The sequence below is a fragment of the Loxodonta africana genome, chromosome 7 (genome assembly GCF_030014295.1).
Source record: "Loxodonta africana isolate mLoxAfr1 chromosome 7, mLoxAfr1.hap2, whole genome shotgun sequence".
Lineage (NCBI taxonomy): Eukaryota > Metazoa > Chordata > Mammalia > Proboscidea > Elephantidae > Loxodonta > Loxodonta africana.
Genome location: NC_087348.1, coordinates 122,842,635 through 122,865,577, shown reverse-complemented (window position 1 = coordinate 122,865,577; position 22,943 = coordinate 122,842,635). Strand labels below are relative to the sequence as shown.

The window sequence follows — 22,943 nt, the reverse complement described above, 5'->3', positions numbered from 1 at the left end:
ACAAAGTTCTGCCTTACTCTTTTTACTTCTACAAAAGAAAAGAAAAACACAAAATTCAAAGCATCTATAGGAAAATGCAAAACTAGTCTGGCTTATTTAAAGCTTCGGAGACCAAAAAGTCAAGATTTTTTAGGAAGGAAGTGCACATATTTTATAGCAAATTCTGATATATCTAAAACGATTAACAATCAGCTAGCATTATCTCCTACAGCAGCTATGCTTTATAATTTTTCATCATTACCTAAATATGCTTCAGGATTGTCGACAAACATAAAGATTTACATTTTAGATAGGAAATAACACAATCTGACATAAGTCCTTACGTTTATATATTGAATGGCCAGAAAACACAATACAGGAAGTCTGCCACTTATGACAGAATTATGAAAAGTTCTGCTTTTACCTGAGATCTTTTTTCAACCTGGTTAACAAATTGGTTCTTGGTTTAGCTCCCTGGATATTTGTATCCCCTAACTTCAATCTTAAGGAGCCCTGGCGGCACAATATTTAAATGCTCAGCTGCTAACCGAAAGGTCGACAGTTCAAACGCACCAGCTGCTCTGCCAGAGACAGATGTGGCAATCTGCTTTCGTAAAGATTATAGCCTTGGAAGCCCTATGGGGCTATTCTACTCTGTCCTAGAGAATCGCTATGAGTTGGAATGGATTTGACGGCAGTGGGCTTGGTTTGGTTTGGTCACCTTCGATTATAACATATCACATGATTTTAAAACTATTTTATGTAAAATGATTTTTATTTGTTTGCTTTTTGATTAAAGCTGATTCCCTCTTTTTTAACGCTCTTTTATTTCATACTTTTCTTTCTTTCAAAAAAGGGTCTTGTATCATTGTTTCTATATTTCTATACACAAAGATAGACAGATTCAAATGTATTCCTGAGAGAATAATGTAATAACAAGACTGTCACTACTTTGGAGCCCTGGTGACACAGTGGTTAAGCATTTGTTTGCTAACCAAAAGGTCGGCAGTTCAAATCCACCAGCTGCTCCTTGGAAACCCTGTGCGGCAGTTCTAGTCTTCCTACAGGGTCACTATGAGTTGGCATCAACTTGACGGCAACAGGTTTGGTTTTTTTTTCTTGGTTTGTCACTACTTTAAGGGAAGGAAAAAAGACCAACTTACTGTTGTGTATAAACAACAAAATATGAAGCAAAGCTGGATACTAACAAAGGTCATATTTATGAGATATTTATAAAGAAAATATACTTACTTTAAGGTCTGAAGCTTTGGCTACAATTGTATCAGCTACTTTGATCAGATCTCCAAACAATAATTTCTCTAGACTAGTTCCCCTAGGAAGGCCAAGGAGGCGGAAAAGGTCGAGCCAGTGATCTGGAGAGAGATGCTCCCCTCGGACGTACTTCAGTACAGGAACTGCAATCTGTTAACCAAGAAGGAAAAAAGCATATGCATACACATATTCATAAATTTGCAAAACGTAAATTATTAATTACTTTATTAACATAATTATTCATTATCTTATTTAACAACCTTAAAATCACATTCTTAGTCAGAATTGTACAAAACTTTTCACTATTCATGGGTACATCCAGATTTCCCATTTTAGTTTACTGTGTTTTAAAACATATCAAATATTTCTATTTTTATTATTCTAGGATATGACCCATGTGCTAGGATTATAAACACTCTGATTTATAACTTTAACCATAAATTTCTTAGTTACAACTGTTCTTTTATATTGGTAGCAAAAATACAATAGTTTCTATGGTTTACTCTATACTTCCTATTTTTTCATGTAATGGAATAATATTAATTGAAAAATATATAAACTAAAATTTATATATTTTTCAATTAATATTACTAATTGAATAACAGCTCGGTTATTACACAATAAAAAGATCTGTAAAAGCTGAAAACATCATTTTTTAATTAGCAGAATGAATAAAACAACCTTACTTTATACTTGTCAATTTCTGATTGTAATTTCACAGTCATTACTGAATGTTCCTCAACCTTCCTTAATCTGTCATGCCAATCCACCAAAAATTCCTCAAATAGGTGTGTCTTAGTCCTATAAAATAACAGAAACACATCTTAAAATGTACATTCCAAAAATCACTAATGAGTTATAATAATCTAAATATTGTTTTTGAATCAAACCGGAAAGTAATCCAATCTTCATCAGCCATTTCTTGGAATCCTTGATGGAACTCTTCATAAAGGGCCCAAACTTGCGCACAGCTCTCAATATCTTTAGAGATGCTATACGCCAGGGAGAAGTTGGGCTCTTCTAATCCAAAATGATGGCAATCATCACTACAGAAACAAATATTGAAATATTATTAGATTGTTTTAAAAACGTTAAATGTCAGTAAGTCATTTAACTGCATTCCTGGTGTGTACGTGTATGTGTGTGTCTGTTGTGTATCCGATGTAGAAGTGGACAGCGGTGGACTATTCCTACTTTACATGAGAATTTTATTTTAACTGCTTAGGTCCGGACCCTACTAATTCATTAATATTCATTTCTTCCAAAAGAGTCAAAAAGGCAGTGGTAATACATAAACAAATACATAAGTAAATTTTTTTATGTTTGTGTATGTATACATAAACCCCTTGCCATCGAGTCTATTTCAACTCATAGCAACCCTATATGACACAGCAGAACTGCCTCCATAGAATTTCCAAGGAGCAGCTGGCGGTTTCAAATTGCCAACCTTTTGGTTAGCAGCCGAACGCTTAACTACTGGCACCACCATGGCTCTGTATGTATATATGCATATATATATATATATATATACACAAAATGCATACTTTCTACATGTTGTTATTGTTAGCTATCTTCGAGTCGATTCCAACTCACAGCCACCCCATGTGTGCAGAACAGAACTGCTCCATAGAGTTTTGAAGGCTGTGACCTTTTAGAACCAGATCACTAGGCCTGTCTTCTGAGGTACCTTTGGGTGGGTTCAAATTGCCAACCTTTTGGCTAGTAGTCAAGCATTTAACCATTTGTGCCATCCAGTGTGTGTGTGCGTGTATGTATATATATATATATGTATTCTGGATTGTACAAATCTATGGATTAATCCAAGAAGAGAACAGTTGAAAGGGCTAACTTCGAAAATATAAGATAGCCTTCATCTAATAAATAAATATGGTGCTAAAACCCTATGAAAGCAATTATTTGGTGGGTATCTTCCTAAGCAAACCAAACCTAAAACAATGTTCAAATCTAATTATTCTTATAAGATAAACTGACCACCTACTTTTTTTCTTTGAAATTTCTTTATTACTTATTCATTGTATTACTAGGTTCATTTTTTTACTAAGAGAGTCTGAAAGTAATTTTTCCATAAACTCTATAGAGCCCATTTTAAAATAGGATGAGATCATAAAAAGCAAGTATTCTAATACCCTAACTTAACTTTTTAGTAAATTTAATTTTCTACTCTGTTCTAGGGCTGACCAACAATTTGCCCTTCTTTTAATACCTTTAAATAACCCAACCATAACCCCTAAGAAAGCAGTAGAGCAAACTCTAAATAATAAATTCTCTTTTAAACACTGCTGAAGTTTTAGAGGAAAGGCATTAAGACAAGATAAAACAAAGTTACTATATTGGTATATTAATACAAAACTTTTTTCAAAATAGGCATTATCAGTTTTAAAGAAAAAACGTACACCAGCTTTTTCCTTATGACTTCAAGTTCATCAAACTCAATTTTTTTCTCCTTTATTGACTCTGCACTTTTATCAAGAGTATTTTGCTGCCCAGTTTCAATAGCATCATCACCAGGCTTTAGTTGATCCCAACGAGCTTTGAATTTTTCCAGTTCTTGATAGTAGATGTGAAGACGTGATTTTACATTTCCTTTCATCACTTCAATCTATAAGCCAATATAGTTTAAGTAATTTAAGGCACAGTAAAATCTTACTTTATTTTTGCATTTTTATATCCAATATTTTGTATTTAAAAGTGAAAAAATATCAATGCCTGCTTTTCGAGAAAGATTATTTTTATTTTTATCCATTGATTTTAAATGCAATAAAATAATTCAAAGATATATTAGACCTGAAATTTAGAATAACAGTAGATAACCCTCAAACATCAGCATTAAAAAAAAAAAATCATTCATGTAATTAACAGCATCCTCCACAACTATCAACAAAAGCGGTGCGATAAAAAATGTTTGTTAAGTGACTGCTGGTTCTTCTGAGTATACAGCTGCTTAACTGAGAAGTGCACTTCCTGGTCTCCCATGCAGCCAGGGGGCCACATGACAAGGTTCTGGTCAATAGATGTGTACTTCTTCCAGTCTATGCCCCTGAAAGTTAGAGTGGTGTCCTCCCCTTCGTCTTTTCCCCTCCCTACCAGATGGCAAGTGAACATGGTAGTGATCTATCTCGGGCAATCCCTCAGGAATGGATGGTGGAGAAACGAGATTGAAGGAGCCTGGTCCCCTAACAAAGTTGCAAAGTAGAGGCACCACATCAGCCTGAAATCGAACTTGAGGTAGAAACTTGTTTAAGCTGCTATTACTCTGTATGCCTGTTAGAACAGTCACACCTACGGCCTACTTAACTTAGTAATTAAAAAAGTACGTGTTTCAGCAATCAACTTAAGCTGTACATAGTAGATAAACGATAAATCCATTAATAAGAAAGGCTGAAATAATGTTTACATTTCAAAGGGACTTTTTCTTCTTGCTATGGTAGGCAGGGAAGAAAAACCACGACAAATGATCATCAGTACAAGAGTACTGAGGTTGGTCAATTTCATTAGCAGTATAAATTTTTTATAAACCTCAGCTATAATGGAAAAAAGATAAGCGAGAAATTTTAAGTAAGAAAAATTAAGCTTCCATTTTAACAAAACCATTAAAAGGTTCTTACCTGATCTTTAATCATAAGCTGGTGACTTTCCATCATCAACTCAAATTTATCCCACTTAGCTTTCAGATTACTAATTGCTTCTAAACCTCCACCTGCCACAGTTCGTAAAAGTCTGTTTTTATCTTCAGCTTCTTGAAATAAGGGCAAAATCTAAAGGTTTAAAATATAACATATGTGAAAAGTAACCCCTCTTATTAGATCTCCTAAGATTTCACTTATTTTAATTTTTGTTTCATGATTTGCTTTTTTTTTAATCAAGGTTCTTCTTTTTAAACAATTTGTTAAATTCCTCGATGGAAAGTTTCTAACGCTCACTTATTATTATATGCAAGCTCAACTACAACACTCTAACATCAGAGGTTAAAAGGAATAAGAAGGGGTAATATGAGATTATCAGTAAAGCTACAAACCCATAAAGACAATATTATAGCTGCTCAAAATAAAGTTCTTTTTATAAATGGTCCATTCATAAGAAAATGCTAAAGAGGCTTCTAAAAGAATTAGATAATCTAACACTGTAAAAAAAAAAAAAAACTGTTGCCATTAATTGATTCCAACTCATAGCGATCCTATAGAAGAGTAGAACTGCCCCACAGGGTTTCTAATGGGCAGCTGGTGGATTCGAACAGCCAGCCTTTTTGGTTAACAGCTAAGCACATAACTACTGCACCACCAGGGCTCCAATCTTACAGTATAAATGAACTAAATTGCCCTACTTAATAGAGAAGGGAAAGTTATGAAAAAAAGTACACAGACAGCCTAAGAAGTAAAACCAACCTATTGCATTCAAGGTTTCTAACTTAAAAGTCCTGAATAGTGTATAGTTATCAGTTTGTTAAACTGTCTAGGTTATAGGTCAATAGTTGTTAAACTACTTGACTTGCTTCTAAGCCTTTTAAAGCACTGTAAAAAAAAATAAAAAGTGCCCTATAATTAATACCTGTATTTTTACTACTCAGCAAAGAAATACAATCCATTGAAAGGTTTTTTTAAAAATCATTGTGCATGTGTAATAAAATGGACAAAAAGAAATCCAAATATATTTCAAGGAGCAGTTTGCAATCCCTAGTCAGAATCTGTTTCATCTGATAAAAAGAGAAAACTAAATGGACTAAGTAGCCATGTTGTAATAGGAGAATCAGTAAGAACAGAGAAAAAAACAGTAGGATTCTAATTTCTTACAGATGAGCAGAACCTAAGGTAGTCATAAATCCACTGCCATTGAATCAATTCCAACTCATAGTGACTCTATAGAAAAGAGTAGAACTGCCCCATAGGGTTTCCAAGGAGTGGATTCGAACTACTGACCTTTTGGTTAGCAGCCAAATGCTTAACCACTGTGCCACCAGGGCTCCAAGGTAGTCATAAAGACATTATTAGTTTTCTAGACTATTTGCCTCCAGTCCTACTTCCTTAAATCCACATACCAAAAGAGCCACATCAAAACACAAATTTTGACATCTTGTTGCTTAAAACCCAGCAACGACTTCCCAGTGCACACAGAATCAAACCCAAGATCCTTAACATGGCTCACATAACCTAGATCCTGTTTATCTCTTTACATTTATCTCGTGCCACTCCCTGCCTCACTACCATTTAATCATACTTAACACTTAATGTTCCCCACATTCAACACGCATTTCTCTTCTCTTAGCTTTTATGATGTTATAATTCTGTGGCTTTCCACCCACTTCATTAGCTTATCCTTTTCAATCTCATTTGCTGCTTCCTCCTATGTAAATACTTAAAAATTTGGAATGGTCCAGACTCTGGTCCTCGAATTCCCCAGATCCTCTACTGTTTACTATCTACCAGATGGTGTAATCCAATCCCATGGCTTTAAGTATCATGGATATTTAGATCTCTAGTCCTTACCTTTATTCTAAAGTCCATATTCTTTATCCAACTTCTACCCGACGTCTGAATCCACCACTTCCAACCTCCAGACACATTCCTTCCCTAATCATCCTTGCCTCAGTAAATGGTACCATTAGCTTCCCAGCTGCTAAACCAAAAAACTTGGAGACATCTTGATTTCTCTTTCCCTAGCCCCCTCCACCTAATGCATCAGAAGATCCTCCCAGTTCTAACTCTAACATATAACATCAATTTCTCCAGTTCTATCTCCACTGCTACTACATGGCCCAAGTTTCCATCATCTCTCAGCTGCCATACTGCAATAGTCTACTAGCTGACCTCCCTGTTCCTGCTTCTGTCTCCCTGCAATCCATTCGCCACAGAGCACCCAGAGTCAACACTTCAAAATGTAAACCACACTGTGTCACCCCCCTGCTTAAAACCCTCTACATACCTTCTATTGCACTTAGAATAAAATCCAAGCTCCTTATGACTGTTTAAAGTACTTTTATATCTGGCCCTTGCCTACCTTTCCAATTTTACCTCATACCATTTTTTTTCCTTGAGAGGTAGTCTTTAGCCACCGCCCTTCCATCTGTTCCTTGAACATATCAAGCTCCTTCCCTGCCTTAAAGTCTTTGTACTTGCTGTTTATTCTGCTTGGAATGATCTGTCCTCAAATCTTAGAATGGTTAGCTCCTTATCTTTCAGGTCTCGGATTACATGTCATCTCTCTGAGGTCTCCTGTGATCGCCCACATTAAGTAACATCCACCAGTTGTGCACAGTCACACATGTCCCCTCCCTCACTCGTTCTCTTCCTCTCTCTCTCTCACGCACACACACATATACACATATGCACATTCCATGAGAATGGATTTGTTTACAGCTGTAACCCCAATTCCTAGAACAATGCATGGAATATATCATATGATCTATAAAGATCTGTTGAATAAATGAATTTCTTCTTCAGTACAGTATTTTACTTACCTTTATAACTAGCTTTATACCTGCAAGCCTATCACATAAAAGTCTGTAATTACTTCCACCATGAAGGTACATTATTTGACTCACCTTAAGCCTTCTTTATAACTTTAATTCTATCACACAGTAAGTACATATAAAAGCCTGTTTTACTGATATGAACTATTTCTCCTTCTTGCACTAAACATAAATCATCCAAAATATGTATTTTAACACTCTGGCTTGCTTATTCTGGGCTCTAGCCTTCTGTTTATAAATCTTTACCATTCTTTTATCTTTGTCTCTAATTATAAACTCTTCCATCTTTCCTGTTGTATGCACGCAAATCAATTTTGACTCACAGCGACACTAAAGGACAAAGGGAATTGCCCCATAAGGTTTATTAGGCTGCAATCTTTACAAGAGCAGATCGCCAGTTTTTTTTCCCCGTGGAGCAGCTGGTGGGTTCAAACCCCCAACCTTTTGGTTAGCAGCTGAGCAATTAACCATTGCGCCACCAGGGCTCCCTCACTATGTATTAATTTAGGAACGAATATATGTATATATTCAGTCCTAATTCACCTCTAGCTTCATATTTTCATATCCTAAAATTACAAAGTTGGAAGTAACATTATGAATTATTTAAGTTTAGTCTTATTATAATATGCTGTCTCACAAAACAGACTGCAAATACTTCTGAAGATAAGAACAAGCATGATTGTTACTGTTTCATTACACCAGCATAACATTACGCGTGCAATCATGAGCTGACCAGTTGGATCAGATCATATGGACTCCCTTCTAATGTGAGATCATTTATTGTTTCTAAATAATAACATAATTTAAATATCTCTAGTACAGTAAAAAAAAAAATAATAATAGCTTTATTTTGATAATTCTCACCTCTGGCTTCTGTTCTTGTAGCTTACTATATCGCAAATTTGCATCACCTATTTCTTCCACAGACTGGGGCATAATTGTTAAGATTTCCACAGCCTCAGTAACAAATGTATCAATTTCATGTAAATGAGCTGAATGGGTAACATTGAAACATAAGAAAAACTATTACCACCAAAAAATATTCAATCACATCATTTGCAAACCAGGCATATTAGAAGTAATCACCACATAAAATATAGTAAATCTTAAATTATCATTTGCTTTCATATGACAAAATTTCAAAATGTAGAATAAGCAAAAAGTTTTTTTCCTATCAAAGTTTAGTTGTTTCACATTGTACTTAAGCATTTTAAAGGAAATGAAGATCAAAATTTACTCTTTCTTAGTAAATTTTACTAAAAATTAGGAACTCTTTTCTGTCTTCAATATGCTAAAACATTTCCGTTTAAGGGGAAAAAAAGGAAAAGTGGAGGATTTTAGAAAATGGCATTGTCTTTCAAAGAAATAAGGAGAATACATTATACCTGAATTATCTACCTTTCTCAGTGACAGATGCAACAGGAGATACTAGCTCAGACTGCAAGTAATAAACACGCCTTCGATTTTTAGGTCTCTTAGGGATGGACATAGATTTTCTTACTTTATTACAATTAACATTCTAAGCAACTTTTATTTCATAATACTTTTTTATTCAGTTCTGATTTTTAATCACATTGGGATTTGTATTTTGTAAGTATCAAAGCACATGCCTCTCTATATAAAATTAGATACGAATAAAAGAAAAAATGTCTTTACCCTGAATGGATTTCCTCAAAGAAAGAACAAGTGTATCAAATAACTTCTGGATGAGATCATCAATCACAGTCTTCACAGGGTTACAATTGATATTTAAACAGTCCACCTTGACGACACTGAAAAATGGCAATGGACATATTTTGAGATGAAAAAGACTAATTACAGGAAAGAGCTTCATTACAATATTATAGTGATTTTTAAGTAATACATTTTATAATCTATGTCAAAAATATTACTGTGATCTTTAAGCATGTGTAAATTTCATTTAGCAAACTGGTCTTATACACACTATTTTGAAGTTTTCCTTTGAATAATTATTTCATTATAATACTACAATTCTGAATCACCTAGGGTATTCTTTTTTTAAAAAAAAGTTACCACATTATGAATTACTAAGGTGTCAACACGAATATATCTAAATATTTAGATGTGCTACTTGTTACAGCATGTAACTTACTTATGTAAATATTTATAAAATAAACTCACTATGCTGCAGCCAAAACATGTACAATAACAATAAAGACAAAAAGAAAATATAGATTATTAAACAAAACAAAGACACCATTTTACATCAATCAAATTAACAAAAATTTAATGAAGTGTCCATTTTTATCTTCAACGGTGTGAACAGACAACTCACAGAACAATAGGTAAGAGTATAAATACCTTTGTGAAGAGCAATGTTGCAATATGTATCAAATAATTCTAATATACACACAACCTTTACCTTAACAACACCACCCTTAGAAATTATTCTAAGGAAGTTTTCAAGGCTGTTTCCAAGTACCTTGAAAAGCATTAATTATAATAGTGAAAAAATAAGGAAACAAGCTAAACACAGAAATGACTAAATTATTCTATGTTCATACAACAGAATATTGTGGACACATTAAAAATCACATTATTGAGGTATAGATAACAACATGACAAAATAATAAAGAAATAGTGTTAAATAAAAATAGCAGGATACAGTATAATCCAAAATTTTCAAATATATGTATTAATATGTCCAAAAATATCAACTGTTAACGATAGTTGTCTTTGTATTTTTCTATATTTTAACAAATTTATAAAACAAACATGTACTATTATCTCCCTCTAGTCTCTAATAAAACATTATTTCTGGTCACATTCCAAATTAACCAACTCCATATTTTCAATTTACAAATCCCTCTCCTGAGAGGCTCTGCTCTAAATAACCTCCCATTCTCATTTCTATCTGTGAAAATCCTAGTTTAAGTGTTACTATATTAAGCTTTCCTTGATTTTGTCCCAAATGAATGGGATGTCATCTGCCTCTGAATCCCCGTAGTCTTAAGTTCAATATCTAATATGGAGCATAGACTTTTTTTACCTAGAATTAATGATGATAATTAGTAACAGCTAACATTTATTGAGAACTTGAAAGCAGAGTCAAAATTACTGTCAAAGTCATACAACTGGTAAGAGCCATCTAACTCCAGAGCCTACTCTCTTAAACTCTGTGTGGACTTTCCTTAGTCATCGAATAACACTTGTTTTATTGTGCTACCAGAGAGTAAGCAACTTGACCTCAGGTACTACGTCTTCTTCATCTTTATACTACCCATAGCACAAAGCTTTTCATGTTATAAATGTTCACCAAATATTTTGCTGAAAGAATAAACAAATGAATTAATAAAGGTGATATTATCCTTTATAGGTAATGTATATACATTTAAACAAAGCTTTTCATGGAATTTATTGCAAAGAGTGTTTCCAGTGGTGGAAATTTCAGATACCAAAGGGATTCAGATACCAGTAGCCGGGCTGTAAGATGAGCCCTCAGAGGCTTTTCATCCACATTTAGGGAAATACCTAGATGTAACAATATGTTGTGTGCCTCCTAGGGCATTCTGAAAAGAAGTAGACCAGTATAAAAGCAGAGGCAAATATCATTAGCTTTATATTCCCCAGTATGTTCTCTCCAGTAACTTAACTATACGTGGACTGTGGTTATGTATATCAATATTAGACCCTCACACTACTATGTGGACATACAAGCCTCATTCCCCAGTCTATTCAACCCAAGTGGCTGTCAGCCAGCAGTGGCTCTAAAAGAGAAACTTCTTTTTTATTCTCTGCACTGCCCTGTTCATAAGGCACTCAAGTGTCATGGCTGAGTTCTAAAAGAGTTAAGAAGCTAGCCTAATTTCAAGACTACTAAGTAGAGAGCACCCTTATTACCCTGCAGCAAAAACTATTATGCTACATAAACACTACATTAACCTCCAATACCTTGGAAGTCGTTCTACTTCTTTCCCTTTTATTTTCAGTGCTTTAAAATTCTTTTCCCAATCATGTACAGTGAAGAGATGTTTTTCCACCAAAGCTTCCATATCAACTTGCCCGATTACAATCCACTCCTATTTAAATAATGAAAACACAGTATTAAAGAAAAAGAACTTAATAAATTAACATTTAAAAGACTAGGATTCAACTGTTAAGATCTACCAGGGGCAAGTTTGAGATATTCAATTAAATTTTAATTTAAGCATGTAAATGTAATGACTCCTGCATAGCCTAAAGACTAAATAAAAAAATAAATAAACTATTTAATATGGAAAATGTAGTGGTCATAAAACTTTTTTAAGGGGATAGTAAAAACCCCTTCTTTAGACTCTCTTCTCAAATTGGATGCACGTAAAGTACAAAGACAGAATCACTTCCGCAAATCTAAAAGCCACTACTCAACTGATTCTAGAAATCTATAATGCAAAAGAATTGCAATGGCAGTTAAGGAACCATTCAAATTCTCAGTCATATGTCTCAGGATCAATAAAAGTGAACAATACAATTAGTCTTTGTATTTGGAGTCAGTTGGTACGATGCACTTAAATAGAAGTAAGAAGTTAAACTATCCCAATTTCATTAACATTTGAGGGCTTCCTCCATGGATCACTTTTGAACCAAAGAATTAAAATAGATGCCTCTTCCTGAGAGTAATGAAGATTCTCACAACAGAGTCATGTCACATTCAAAGCTGACACAACAATTTAAAATGAAAAGTTTCTCAACCATCACAGAGTTGTCAAAGACCAAAAACTTTTAGTCTTTTTTCTCATCAGCATTATAAATGAAGGTTATATAAGAATCTTCAATTCTTGACTTCCAGTTTGCCATAATTTCTATTTTGTGCCTTATAAAATAAATTGTCAACTTGTAAACTTAATGTTAATCCAATCAATCAAATGAAATATTAAAATAGGAGGCCTGAAAATTACACGTTCTATACCTTATGTTGGTGTAAAACAGCTGACAATCTTCTAAACAGATCTTCCGCCTTGCTGAAAATAGTCAGAAATCCACTTGCATTTCTATCAATCATCACAGAAAAAATAGATTCATCTCCTGCTTCACCCACTCCCTTAAACTGATTTGGAATGCCAATGAATCTCTTCATTTCTCTATAATATTTAGCCCGGATTTCTTCAAACGGAGGCCTGAACTGTAACCGTCCCTGTCTGGAAGTGAATAAATAGCTTTAAAATACAAATTATTAGAAAGCCACACATTGAAAATTAAGCTGGGGTTGAAAAGGCTTACTTGTAAGTCAGGTCGATGTTTATTTCCGGTAGGTCCTCATTAAGCGCCTCCAGGCCCATCTGATACTGATGCTCCAGGGCTTTGTACAGTTGATGATTCCAGTGCTGCTTCCATGCGCGCATGTCGCTTGCTTGGAATCCCTAATACATCACATTCACATTTTTCATTCAATGCTTTTATGTCACATAAAGTACAGTTATAAGCAAAGAATTCATTTAAAATAAATATCTTAAAACTGGCAACTCCTTAACTGCCACTTTTAGTAGGAGCCCATATTTAATCAGGTATGAAAATCTCTAATCTTAGGGTCAAGAACTTTCTAACATAAACACATGCTTAAAAATAATCCACAAAGAGATCAGTAAAATTTAAAAATCAAGTTAACGTAGGACTCATTTTTATATTTGGACTTTATTTACAAGATTAAAAAAAATTGGGAACAATGATTTTGTGAACTTCTTAATCTTTTTTCAAAAACTCTCAGTACGTTTAACTCTTCTCCTCCCTTGCCAGTCCCCAAATATTCCACCACATATTTAAAATCTTAATAAGTTTAAAAGGATAGAATTCTCAGAATAGTTTACACACTCTATTGCTTCCAACCATAAATACATCAATTCTAAGACTTCACTTTTGTTTTTTCTTAAAGTTCTAAGAACTGAAAAATATATGTAAATATGTAAGACACCTAACTTATATCCAGCTAAATTCCCATCACCACCTACTATGTAGCATGCACTGTGCTAGCCACTTTTACATACGTCATCTCTTATACCAAAATATACAGGAACTAAAATTTTACACCCCCCCCAAAAAAAAGAAGAAATCTGATCTAGAATTATTTCAATTATCAGGTTTCCTCCTAAACTTAATTTTGTGCAATGTGACAATCACCTAAAAGCAAACTAACAAATGACAGGTATTTAAGCACCAAGTCAGAAAAACTGCCACTCAGGGAGGTGACAATCTGTGAGAGAATCAGAAACTTATTTCCTATTTTTAAATGTAAATTTATTGTTAATTTATGATCTTTATATATAATTTAGTCAAAGAATTCTAAATTTATGAAAAATTTATTAGTGAAGATTTAAAGATAACCTTTAGAAACTTCTCACTAATTAATACACAAAGTAAAATACACTGTACCTGTGCTTCTACACTTGCTAAACCAGTTCTCAGTTCTTGCAGTCCATCTTTCCAACGCTGTTGCTGCCGAAGCAGATCAATATTCATAAGAACTACCACCTGTTAAAAATTGAGCATAATAGTGTCAAAGTACTACCTAAAGAAAGTTACTTGACAATGGATAAACCTGACAGACATCACCTTATCCAAGTGATCAAGGTTAACTTAACCTATAATGAAATAAAAGACATACTAATATTACCTACTCCTGATATGATATACTGAGAAGTGCAAAACATCACTTCTGTGGTATTCCTGCCAGAATTACATAGCCCAGTCTACTCAGGAGGCCAAATGGAGAGACATTCTACAAAATAACTGACCAATACTTATCAGAGGTATCAAGGTCATGAAAGACAAGGAAAGACTGAGGACCAGGAAGAGGAAACCACAGAGGCACAACTAAATGCAAGGTGGGGATCCTGGATGGGATCCTGGAGAAGAGAAAGGATGTTAGTGAAGAAACTTACAAAATTCAAAAAAGTCTATTTCCTAGTTTTGATAACTGTACTATGGTTATGAAAGCTGTTAACAATAATGGAGGCTGGGCGAAGGGTAAATGTGAGTTCTGTATAATTTCTGCAATTTTTCTTTAAGTCAAACTATTTCAAAATAAAAAGTTTTTTTTAATTATATCAATTATTTTTTAAATAATATTATTTATGCCTTAGTCAATTTGATAAATAAAATATACCTTTTCACAAAACGTAGTGTGCCATTTTCTCAGTTTTCTATTTTCAGTGGCAAGTCGTTCAGCAGCATTTTGGAGCTTTTGAATGTAGCCTTCTAATTCTTTAGGATTATCCCAAGTAATCTGTGACTTTCCCCCATTTCCCGCTTTTGAATTCTAAGGTACAACAAATGACATTCAGTATTTTAAAAGAATTTCTTTTTTGCAAGTTCAATTATTTCTAACATTGACCTGTAATAAAGAAAGAATATAATATTTTTTCCATTTTATCAATGAGAATGCAGTCTGGCTAAGATGGAATAGACCCATACTTCCTAAGTCCTCCCTCTTACAATTAAAAAACTATTGACATAACACGACAAGCAAGCATAAGAAGGCTCTGAAGGTAAAAAAAAAAAAAAAAAAAAAAAAGGGCAGACAGCCTAGAAGCCTTGGGAATTGAGGGATGACATGCAGGGAGTTACCTGGGTTTCCCTGTTGCCTCATATATATCCAAGACAAAGCACTAGAGAAATCTCCAACCCAGAACCGCCCACAAGCACAGACCAAAAAAAAAGTTCCAGAAGAAACCTGACATCCTCGCCAAAGGACTAGGAAAAGGGTTGTTAAACAACACAAAACTTTTTTCAGCGACATGCACCCTACTCCAGCCAAACGTCAACAGAAATATTGCCCTTCCTACAGTTTCAGTGGGGCTAAGCAGAGACTTGATCTCTCACTCCCCAGCCAGTGGAAGTAGGTGGTGGCATTCCAATTCCTCTACTGGCGTAGTGTCATAAGACTGAGAGGGAAGCTGATCTTCCAACCCCTATTCAGCAGAAGATGCAAAAATTCCCCTCCCAAAGTAATCTCAACATAGATGAAGGGGGAGCTGAGCTTCCACTTCTCACTCTGCAGCAAGAAAGCAGTGAATCAGTCCTCTATTCCCTCCACAGTATCAGAGCGGCCTAGTTGGAAACTGAGTTTACACACCCACTTGAAGGCAACAAGACCTTGTGAGTCAGTGTACCACTTTCATGGGAAGGTGTCAGTGAGGCAAAACGGGAAGTTGAACTTCCATTCCACCCGTCTGGAATGAGACAGTGTGAGTTAATGCTCCACTTAAGTCAGGACTGTATCTGCAAGGCCCAGCAGGAAACTGAACACATATCCACCTGGCCCTCCGGCTAGACCTCAACAGAGAGCCTGTCCACGAAAACAAGAAGGTCAAATAGAATACAGAGTCTTATAATATTTAAAATTTTTGGATAAAATAAAAAATCACTCATTATACCAAGAACTAGGAAAATCAAAACTGGAATGAGAAAAGACAACTAAAAGGCACCAAACAGAGAAATGAATGTAATACAAAACTTATCTAATAAGGATTTTAAATCGGCCATCATAAAAATGCTCCAATAAGCACTTATAAAGTCCCTTGAAACAAATTGAAAAAAAAAAAAAATTTTTCAACAAAGAAAGAGTATTATAAAAAAGCCAAATGGTAAGTATAGAACTTAAAAATGCAACAACCAAAAAAAAGAACTCACTGGATGAATTCAGTAGTAAAGTGGAGATGTCAGAGGATGGAATTAATGAGCTTCAGAACAGATCAACAGGATTTATCCAACGTGAACAACAAAGGGAAACAAACTGAAAATAGACTCAGGGGCAATAACAAAAGCACTACCATTCACTGGCATCCCAGAAGGAAAGCAGAGAAAGAGTGAGATTGAAAACATATTCAAAGAAATAACACTGAAAATTTCCTAAATTTGGCAAAAGACATAAATCTACAGATTCAAAAAGCTGAGTAAATGTCAAGTAGGACAAACCTAAAGAAATTCATGCCAAGATACATCATAATTAAATTTCTGAAAACTAAAGACAAAGAAAAAATCGTGAAAGCAGCCAGAGAGAAACTGTGCTTATTACTTGTAAGGGAGTACCAATTTGAATGACAGATTTCTCAACTGAAATCATGAAGGTCAGAAGGAAGTGGAACAGTTTTAAAGCAGTGCGAGAAAAGAACTGTCAACCATAAATTCTACATCTGGTGAAATTATCCTTTGAGAATAAAAGGAAATAAACACATTCTCAGACAAAGGAAAACTAAGAGAATGTGTCACTAACACACTAACAAGCCTACCCTTTGAAAAAAACTCCCTAAGCATTAAGGAAATGATAATAGAAGGCTTGAATTTCAGAAATGGAAGAACAACATCAGAATGGGCAAAAAATATATACAATAAACTATCCTCCTTCTCATGAGTATCTTAAATCATATTTGATGACTGAGGCAAAAATTATACTACCATCTCATGTGGTGCTCTAGGTATGTGGAGGAATAATTAAGACAAATATATTTTAAAACTGGGGAGAGTAAGGGACCTAAATGGAAGTAAAGTTGCTATACTTCACTTGAGTGGTAAATGGTAAGACATAGCAAGTCTCTGGGATAGCGTACACCCTCAATAAATATGAATTCAACTAAACAATTATAAAAATTCAATAAACAGTTCAAAATGCATTTACTGAGTGATTACTACATGCCAGCTATTGTGCTAGGTGCTAGGAAGTATGGAAATGGACAAATTGGAGTCCTTGCCTTCAAATATCCTACAGTACAGTAAGTGGCCACAGGATTATAAAGAACTTTAGTGTTCTCTCATTCTACTTCAGTTTTCTATTCACTGATACGTCTCTTGAAACATATCTTATAGTTATCTACTTCTTATAATTCAATTTTTCAAAATGTTTCTGCCCTAGAAAAAGAAGGTATTATTTTGAATATATCAAATCCGTTGCCACTGAGTCAATTCCAACTCATAGCGACCCTATAGGACAGAGTAGAACTGCCCCATTGTTTCCAAAGAGCACCTTGTAGATTCGAACTGCCAACCTTTTGGTTAGCAGTCATAGCACTTAACCACTAAAGTTCTAAAGACCTATAATTAAAATATCATATATTAAGTTAAAAAAAATTTTAAAGTTAGGATCTCATTTTTAAAAAGGATACTTGTAAGTATGCACAGAAAAAAGATTAAATGGATACACAAAAATGTTAAGAAAGGCAATTTTTTGGTAGTATGATTATAGGGCATTATTTTCTTTTCACTTACCTGTATATTTGAAATTTTCCATCATAAACTTGTATTAAACTTTTACAATAAGAAAAAAAAGTTTTTAATAACATCTACAATATAAATTACATAACTCCTAATAAAATTTAAGCCTGAGAACCAATATGCAGAAAAGAGTCAACATAGCAGGCCTGACTGCTATCCTGTGAAAGGCCTAGTTACAAGGTTGACCCTTGGCTAGTGTCTAAGAACTCAGATTTCAGAAGAATTCCCACCACCCTAACTGCTAAAAGTGGCTCACTGTATCTAAACTGTACAAACAAATGATTTATGATGAACATCTGCTTTCCTTCCGAGAGTCTTAAATTTAGATATAAGCTCTGCGGAGGGTACCTACATAATCAACCCTCAAATAAACTTCTCTGGTAAGACAACATTTCACATGTGTTGTTACAACTTATCTTTAGGGGAGTCAGGTGTATAATTCTACCGGGAGAGGGCTTCAACTCGTGAACCTTTTTCTTTCCATTCCTTCTCTATAATAAATCACAGCCATAAGTATGGTTACCTGGTAAGTCCTCCTAGTGAATCATTAAACATGGGGTGTTTATCGCTTTCAAGTTAAAAAAGAATAAAAGCATGTAATTCTCTTCTAATTTTTTTCACATATTTCATGTCTACAAGGACTAAAAAATGTAGATTTGAGAAAGTTATCACTCATTCAGTAGCTAACAATTTAAAAAATATTGTGAATTTTTCTAATTTCATATGTGTGGATCTTAAAGTAAGTACAGAGAAAGAGTAAATAAATCTTAAATTCTAAAACTGGAAGATGATGGAAAGGCACTAAAAAGTCTTCAGTATAGAGACCTCAAAATATGTGAATAAGTAAATGTAATATGATACAAATTACATATTATTCATTTGATATAATTGGTCAAAATCAGTACTAAAATATGTAAAGCATTATGACAGTTTAAATCTACATTTGGAGAAAATATTACTTGTTAAGGGTAAAGAAAGTCATTGGAGAGCAAAATAAAGCCTAGACCAATGGCTGTCTTAAGATGAAGGGTATGCGGAAAAACTAAGAAATAAGAAACACTTCATATGTAAAATCTATACATAATAACATAAAAAGTCCATTTACCTTAATTATTTGTTCAAATGCTAAGGCAGACTGTAACATCATTGGTCTCTGGCTTTGTATCATTTGTTGGTCAATAGAATTGTAAAAATGTGCCACCTACAAAGGAAAAGCTCAATTAGCAATAACTAGAAATATATAACATACTTCCTTTTTTTCTTTATTTTTAACAGTGTGAATGAAAAATCTTAATTTTTCTCAATCCTAAACTTTAACATAAAATAGTTTTTTTTTTTTTTTAATCTCCAATACAACATGTACTCATGTATTAATACACACAGTCAACAAATAAGTGTGGCATTCCTATATTTGCCAGGTCATATGCTACTGTTGTCGCTAGGTACCGGCAAGTTGATTCTGATTCATAGCAACCCCAAGTGACAGAGCAGAATTGGCCCGTAGCTTCCTAGACTGTAATCTTTACAAGAGGAGATCACCAGGTATTTTTCCCACAGAGCTGCTGGTAGGTTCAGCTCACCAGTTTTTTAGTTAGCAGCTGAGTGCTTAACTGTTGCACCACCATGGCTCCTTAGGTCATGTGCTGGAAGCTGGTTAAACAAAGATTATAAAACCTGATCCCTGGCATCAAGAAGTTCATAGTTTCATAGGCAAGAGACGAACCCAACAAAGATAGAATCTAAAGGGAAATCAGTGAGTCTAAAATGTCCAAGGACAGAGCTTGTCTCTCAATTTTTGTAACCTCAGCATCTCACAAAATTCCTGGCACAGAGTAGGTGCTTAAAAAATATTTCTTAAATAATGTTATACAGGATCCTTCCCTTCTTCCCACTAATATGCATGAAGATACACTTTATTTGGTAGAGAATACTCACTCTACTTATTTTGTACCATAATAAAAAATAGTAGGCCCAAAAAAAGTACTATCATGACAGCTAGAAGCAATGAAATGAACATTGTTGCAGCAATCTGGCCATACTGCTATCCAACGTCCTGTTACATATGTCCTACTCCAGCTAAGTATCTGCTCATCAATAAAGATACATAGAAATATCTTTTCCCAAGTGTTTTTCCAGAGTTAAATATAAATATTAAACGACCATTCATTAATTTTTGAACCCCTATTGTGTCAGACTAAATACTTAGGGTACAAAGGTGAGTAAGCCTCTCTGCTTCTGATTATGTAGACCCTCTACCCGGAATGATCACCCACCTCCTCAAGCACTTGAGAGAATATATATATTCTTCCAGACTTGCACCAAACACCATTCCTCCATAAAGGCTTATTTGATACTGCCTCTAACCCTACCCAGGAAAAGAATTGAAAAATCCTACCTTTATGCTTTCAGCATCTTCTGGACAGGTATAATATAGTACTCATAATACATTAAATATTGTAATTGTTCACATATCTGTCATCACTACATGATCTAGAAAGGGATAAATATGGTATGGGCTTTGGAGACAAGATACCTAGTATCAAACCCCAGCTTCATAACTTACTAACTATGTGACACTGGGAAAACTATATATCTGCTCCTCAATTAGGTCAGTGATAAATAGGAGATTAATTGAAATAATACAAAAAAAAAAAAGCATCCACCACAATGCCTGACATTTAATGAGCACTCAATGTTTAGTTTGCTCTCTCCCACTAGATCACCATTCTCAACCAGGAGTAATTTCACTCTCCAGGGGACATATGGCATAGTCTAAAGATATTTTTGATTGACACAATTAGGTAAGGGCCAGTGGGTAGCGATCAGTGATGCCATTGTTGTTGCTGTTAGGTGCCATCGAGTTGGTTCCAACTCACAGTGACTCAATGTACAACAGAACGAAACACTGTCCGGTCCTGCGCCACCCTCACAATCTTTCCTGTGCTTGAACCCATTGTTGCAGCCACTGTGTCAATCCATCTCATTGAGGGTCTTTCTCTTTATTGCTGACCTTCTATCCTACCAAGTATAATGTCCTTCTCCAGGGACTGGTCTCTACTGATATCAAGGCCAAATTATACAAGACGAAGTCTCGCCACTCTCACTTCTAAGCATGCTAAACATCTCCCCACAAAAAAGAATCATCTGGTCCAGAATGCCAATAGTTGCCAATTCTGAGAAACCCTCCACCAGACTATAACAATTATTAATTTTTGTATCTTCACTACACTGTGCCTGACAGTACTCAATGAATCTTTATTGAATAAAAGAATAAACAAAAGATCAAATACGCAAGGTACTGTTTCTGCCCTCTAAGATCTAATAATCAGGTGAGAAAAAAAAAATCAAACACAATATGAAAAGTGTTAAAATAGTGATTTTTCCACTATACTGTGTTATCACAGAAAAAGGAACAATTAACTAAAAGAAGATGTAACAAAGAAAGTGGCTTTTGAGTTCGGAATTCAAGGATGACTGAGTTTTCCAGTCAGAGAAAGCACATTTCAGTGCATGGAGACATGTTCAGAGAACAGACACATTTCATATTATCAAAGCACATGGTGAAATATAAGAGGAGGAATATAGGTAGGGAGGGTCCAAGCCAGTAAGGACACTTAGGACATAATTAAGAAAGGCCTTACAAGCCATACTAAGGACATTGAGTAGCAGCAGTTGGTTTTAAACAGGAAAATGACATGATGGTAATGTGCAGACTAGATGGGTTGAGGGAATGACTAGAAACACAGCAGCCTGGTGATTTTTCTAAGAATCTGCCCCTAGAAGACAGGAACAGGGTCCTTTTATTAAACGGTTCTCTAAGACCCATACAAGCAAAATGTAAGAAAAAATGAAGAAAAGAAAGAGAAGAAGCAAAGAATAATACTCTATTTTTCTAAATGCTTTTATAATGAAAAGTTGTAACAATAGTACTTCAATTTGATAAATTCCTGTATAAATTACAAAGCAAATTTTGTAATGAGTCATTTAATAAACCACAATTCTGTAAGACTTAATGGCACTATCAGCCTACAAAAATCAAAAGTAGAAAACAAAGCCCTTAATATATTCTAGTTTAATGTAATGAATTCAAAATAGACATGCTACAAAAAAATAATTTCATACTTGTTTAAGAATAATTGCTTGCTTGCAGAATTTCTGTGCAATGTTTGCGACTTGCTGTATTTTGGCAGGAATAACAAACCCAAGTGCAGAAAGCTGACGTACTTCTCTCAGAAGAACAACCAAACGATCTGAATAATGCACTTTTAATGATCCATCATTAGGATCCAATTCCATAATTCGACTATTAGCCTCAATACTACAAAACAAAATAAACATTTTAAGTTTTCACGTCCTCAATTTTTTAACTGATGAAAAACTGTATAGTTTTTACAACTTCTTTTTAAGTCTAAAATCTGCTCAAAGTAAAAAAAAAAAAAAAAAAATTAATTACAGTTTTCAGGTTGTGCTTTTTTCCACATATTGCCTCAATTATTATCTTGGTAACAAACTGCAATATTCAAAATATACCATCACTTAATATTTCAACCAGGCATTTTTAAAGTCAGAAAAATCAATCCCTTAACCTTCACAAAAACTAAAAATTGACATCACATCCACCATAAAAAAAGAGGTTTGATTCATTTTCTAAAATATACCTTAGATTTTTTTCTTTAATCAGCATGCTTGCTTCTTTAATACTTTTATTAAAGGATCAATGATAAAGAACAACAAAATAGTAGGAGTAAAAAAAAAAAAAGTACAGATACTCAAATGTTTTAATCCTCTACCCTTTGCTTCACTACCTAAGTATTGCCCATTCTCTGTATTTCATGTAAAAGCTATAATAGCAAATTTTACTTTGGGGTATTCCAATCAGCATGGATTGTAAAAATATTGAGCTAAATTATGCATAAGGTACTGTGTTTTCATTGCCATTCTTTTAGGATCAGACTTATATAATGTGCATTCTTTCAAGTCATTCTCACAATTAAGAGAACTGGCA

At 34.3% G+C, this 22,943-nt stretch overlaps 1 protein-coding gene across 3 annotated transcripts in view; it reads right to left on the bottom strand.

Moving 5' to 3' along the window:
• Positions 1–22,943, bottom strand: part of DYNC2H1 (dynein cytoplasmic 2 heavy chain 1) — a 413,953-nt gene that overhangs the window by 370,949 nt on the left and 20,061 nt on the right. For all 3 annotated transcript variants that reach the window (XM_064288850.1, XM_064288851.1, XM_064288852.1), the window contains exons 12-25: positions 22,061–22,256; positions 19,044–19,139; positions 14,835–14,987; positions 14,102–14,200; positions 12,956–13,095; positions 12,645–12,873; positions 11,648–11,775; positions 9,392–9,507; positions 8,600–8,727; positions 4,878–5,027; positions 3,666–3,871; positions 2,142–2,297; positions 1,938–2,052; positions 1,231–1,401 (exon numbers count right to left, since the gene is read on the bottom strand). In XM_064288850.1, the coding sequence (XP_064144920.1) occupies positions 1,231–1,401; positions 1,938–2,052; positions 2,142–2,297; positions 3,666–3,871; positions 4,878–5,027; positions 8,600–8,727; positions 9,392–9,507; positions 11,648–11,775; positions 12,645–12,873; positions 12,956–13,095; positions 14,102–14,200; positions 14,835–14,987; positions 19,044–19,139; positions 22,061–22,256 (2,083 nt within the window). The remainder of the gene's footprint in view (positions 1–1,230; positions 1,402–1,937; positions 2,053–2,141; positions 2,298–3,665; positions 3,872–4,877; positions 5,028–8,599; positions 8,728–9,391; positions 9,508–11,647; positions 11,776–12,644; positions 12,874–12,955; positions 13,096–14,101; positions 14,201–14,834; positions 14,988–19,043; positions 19,140–22,060; positions 22,257–22,943) is intronic.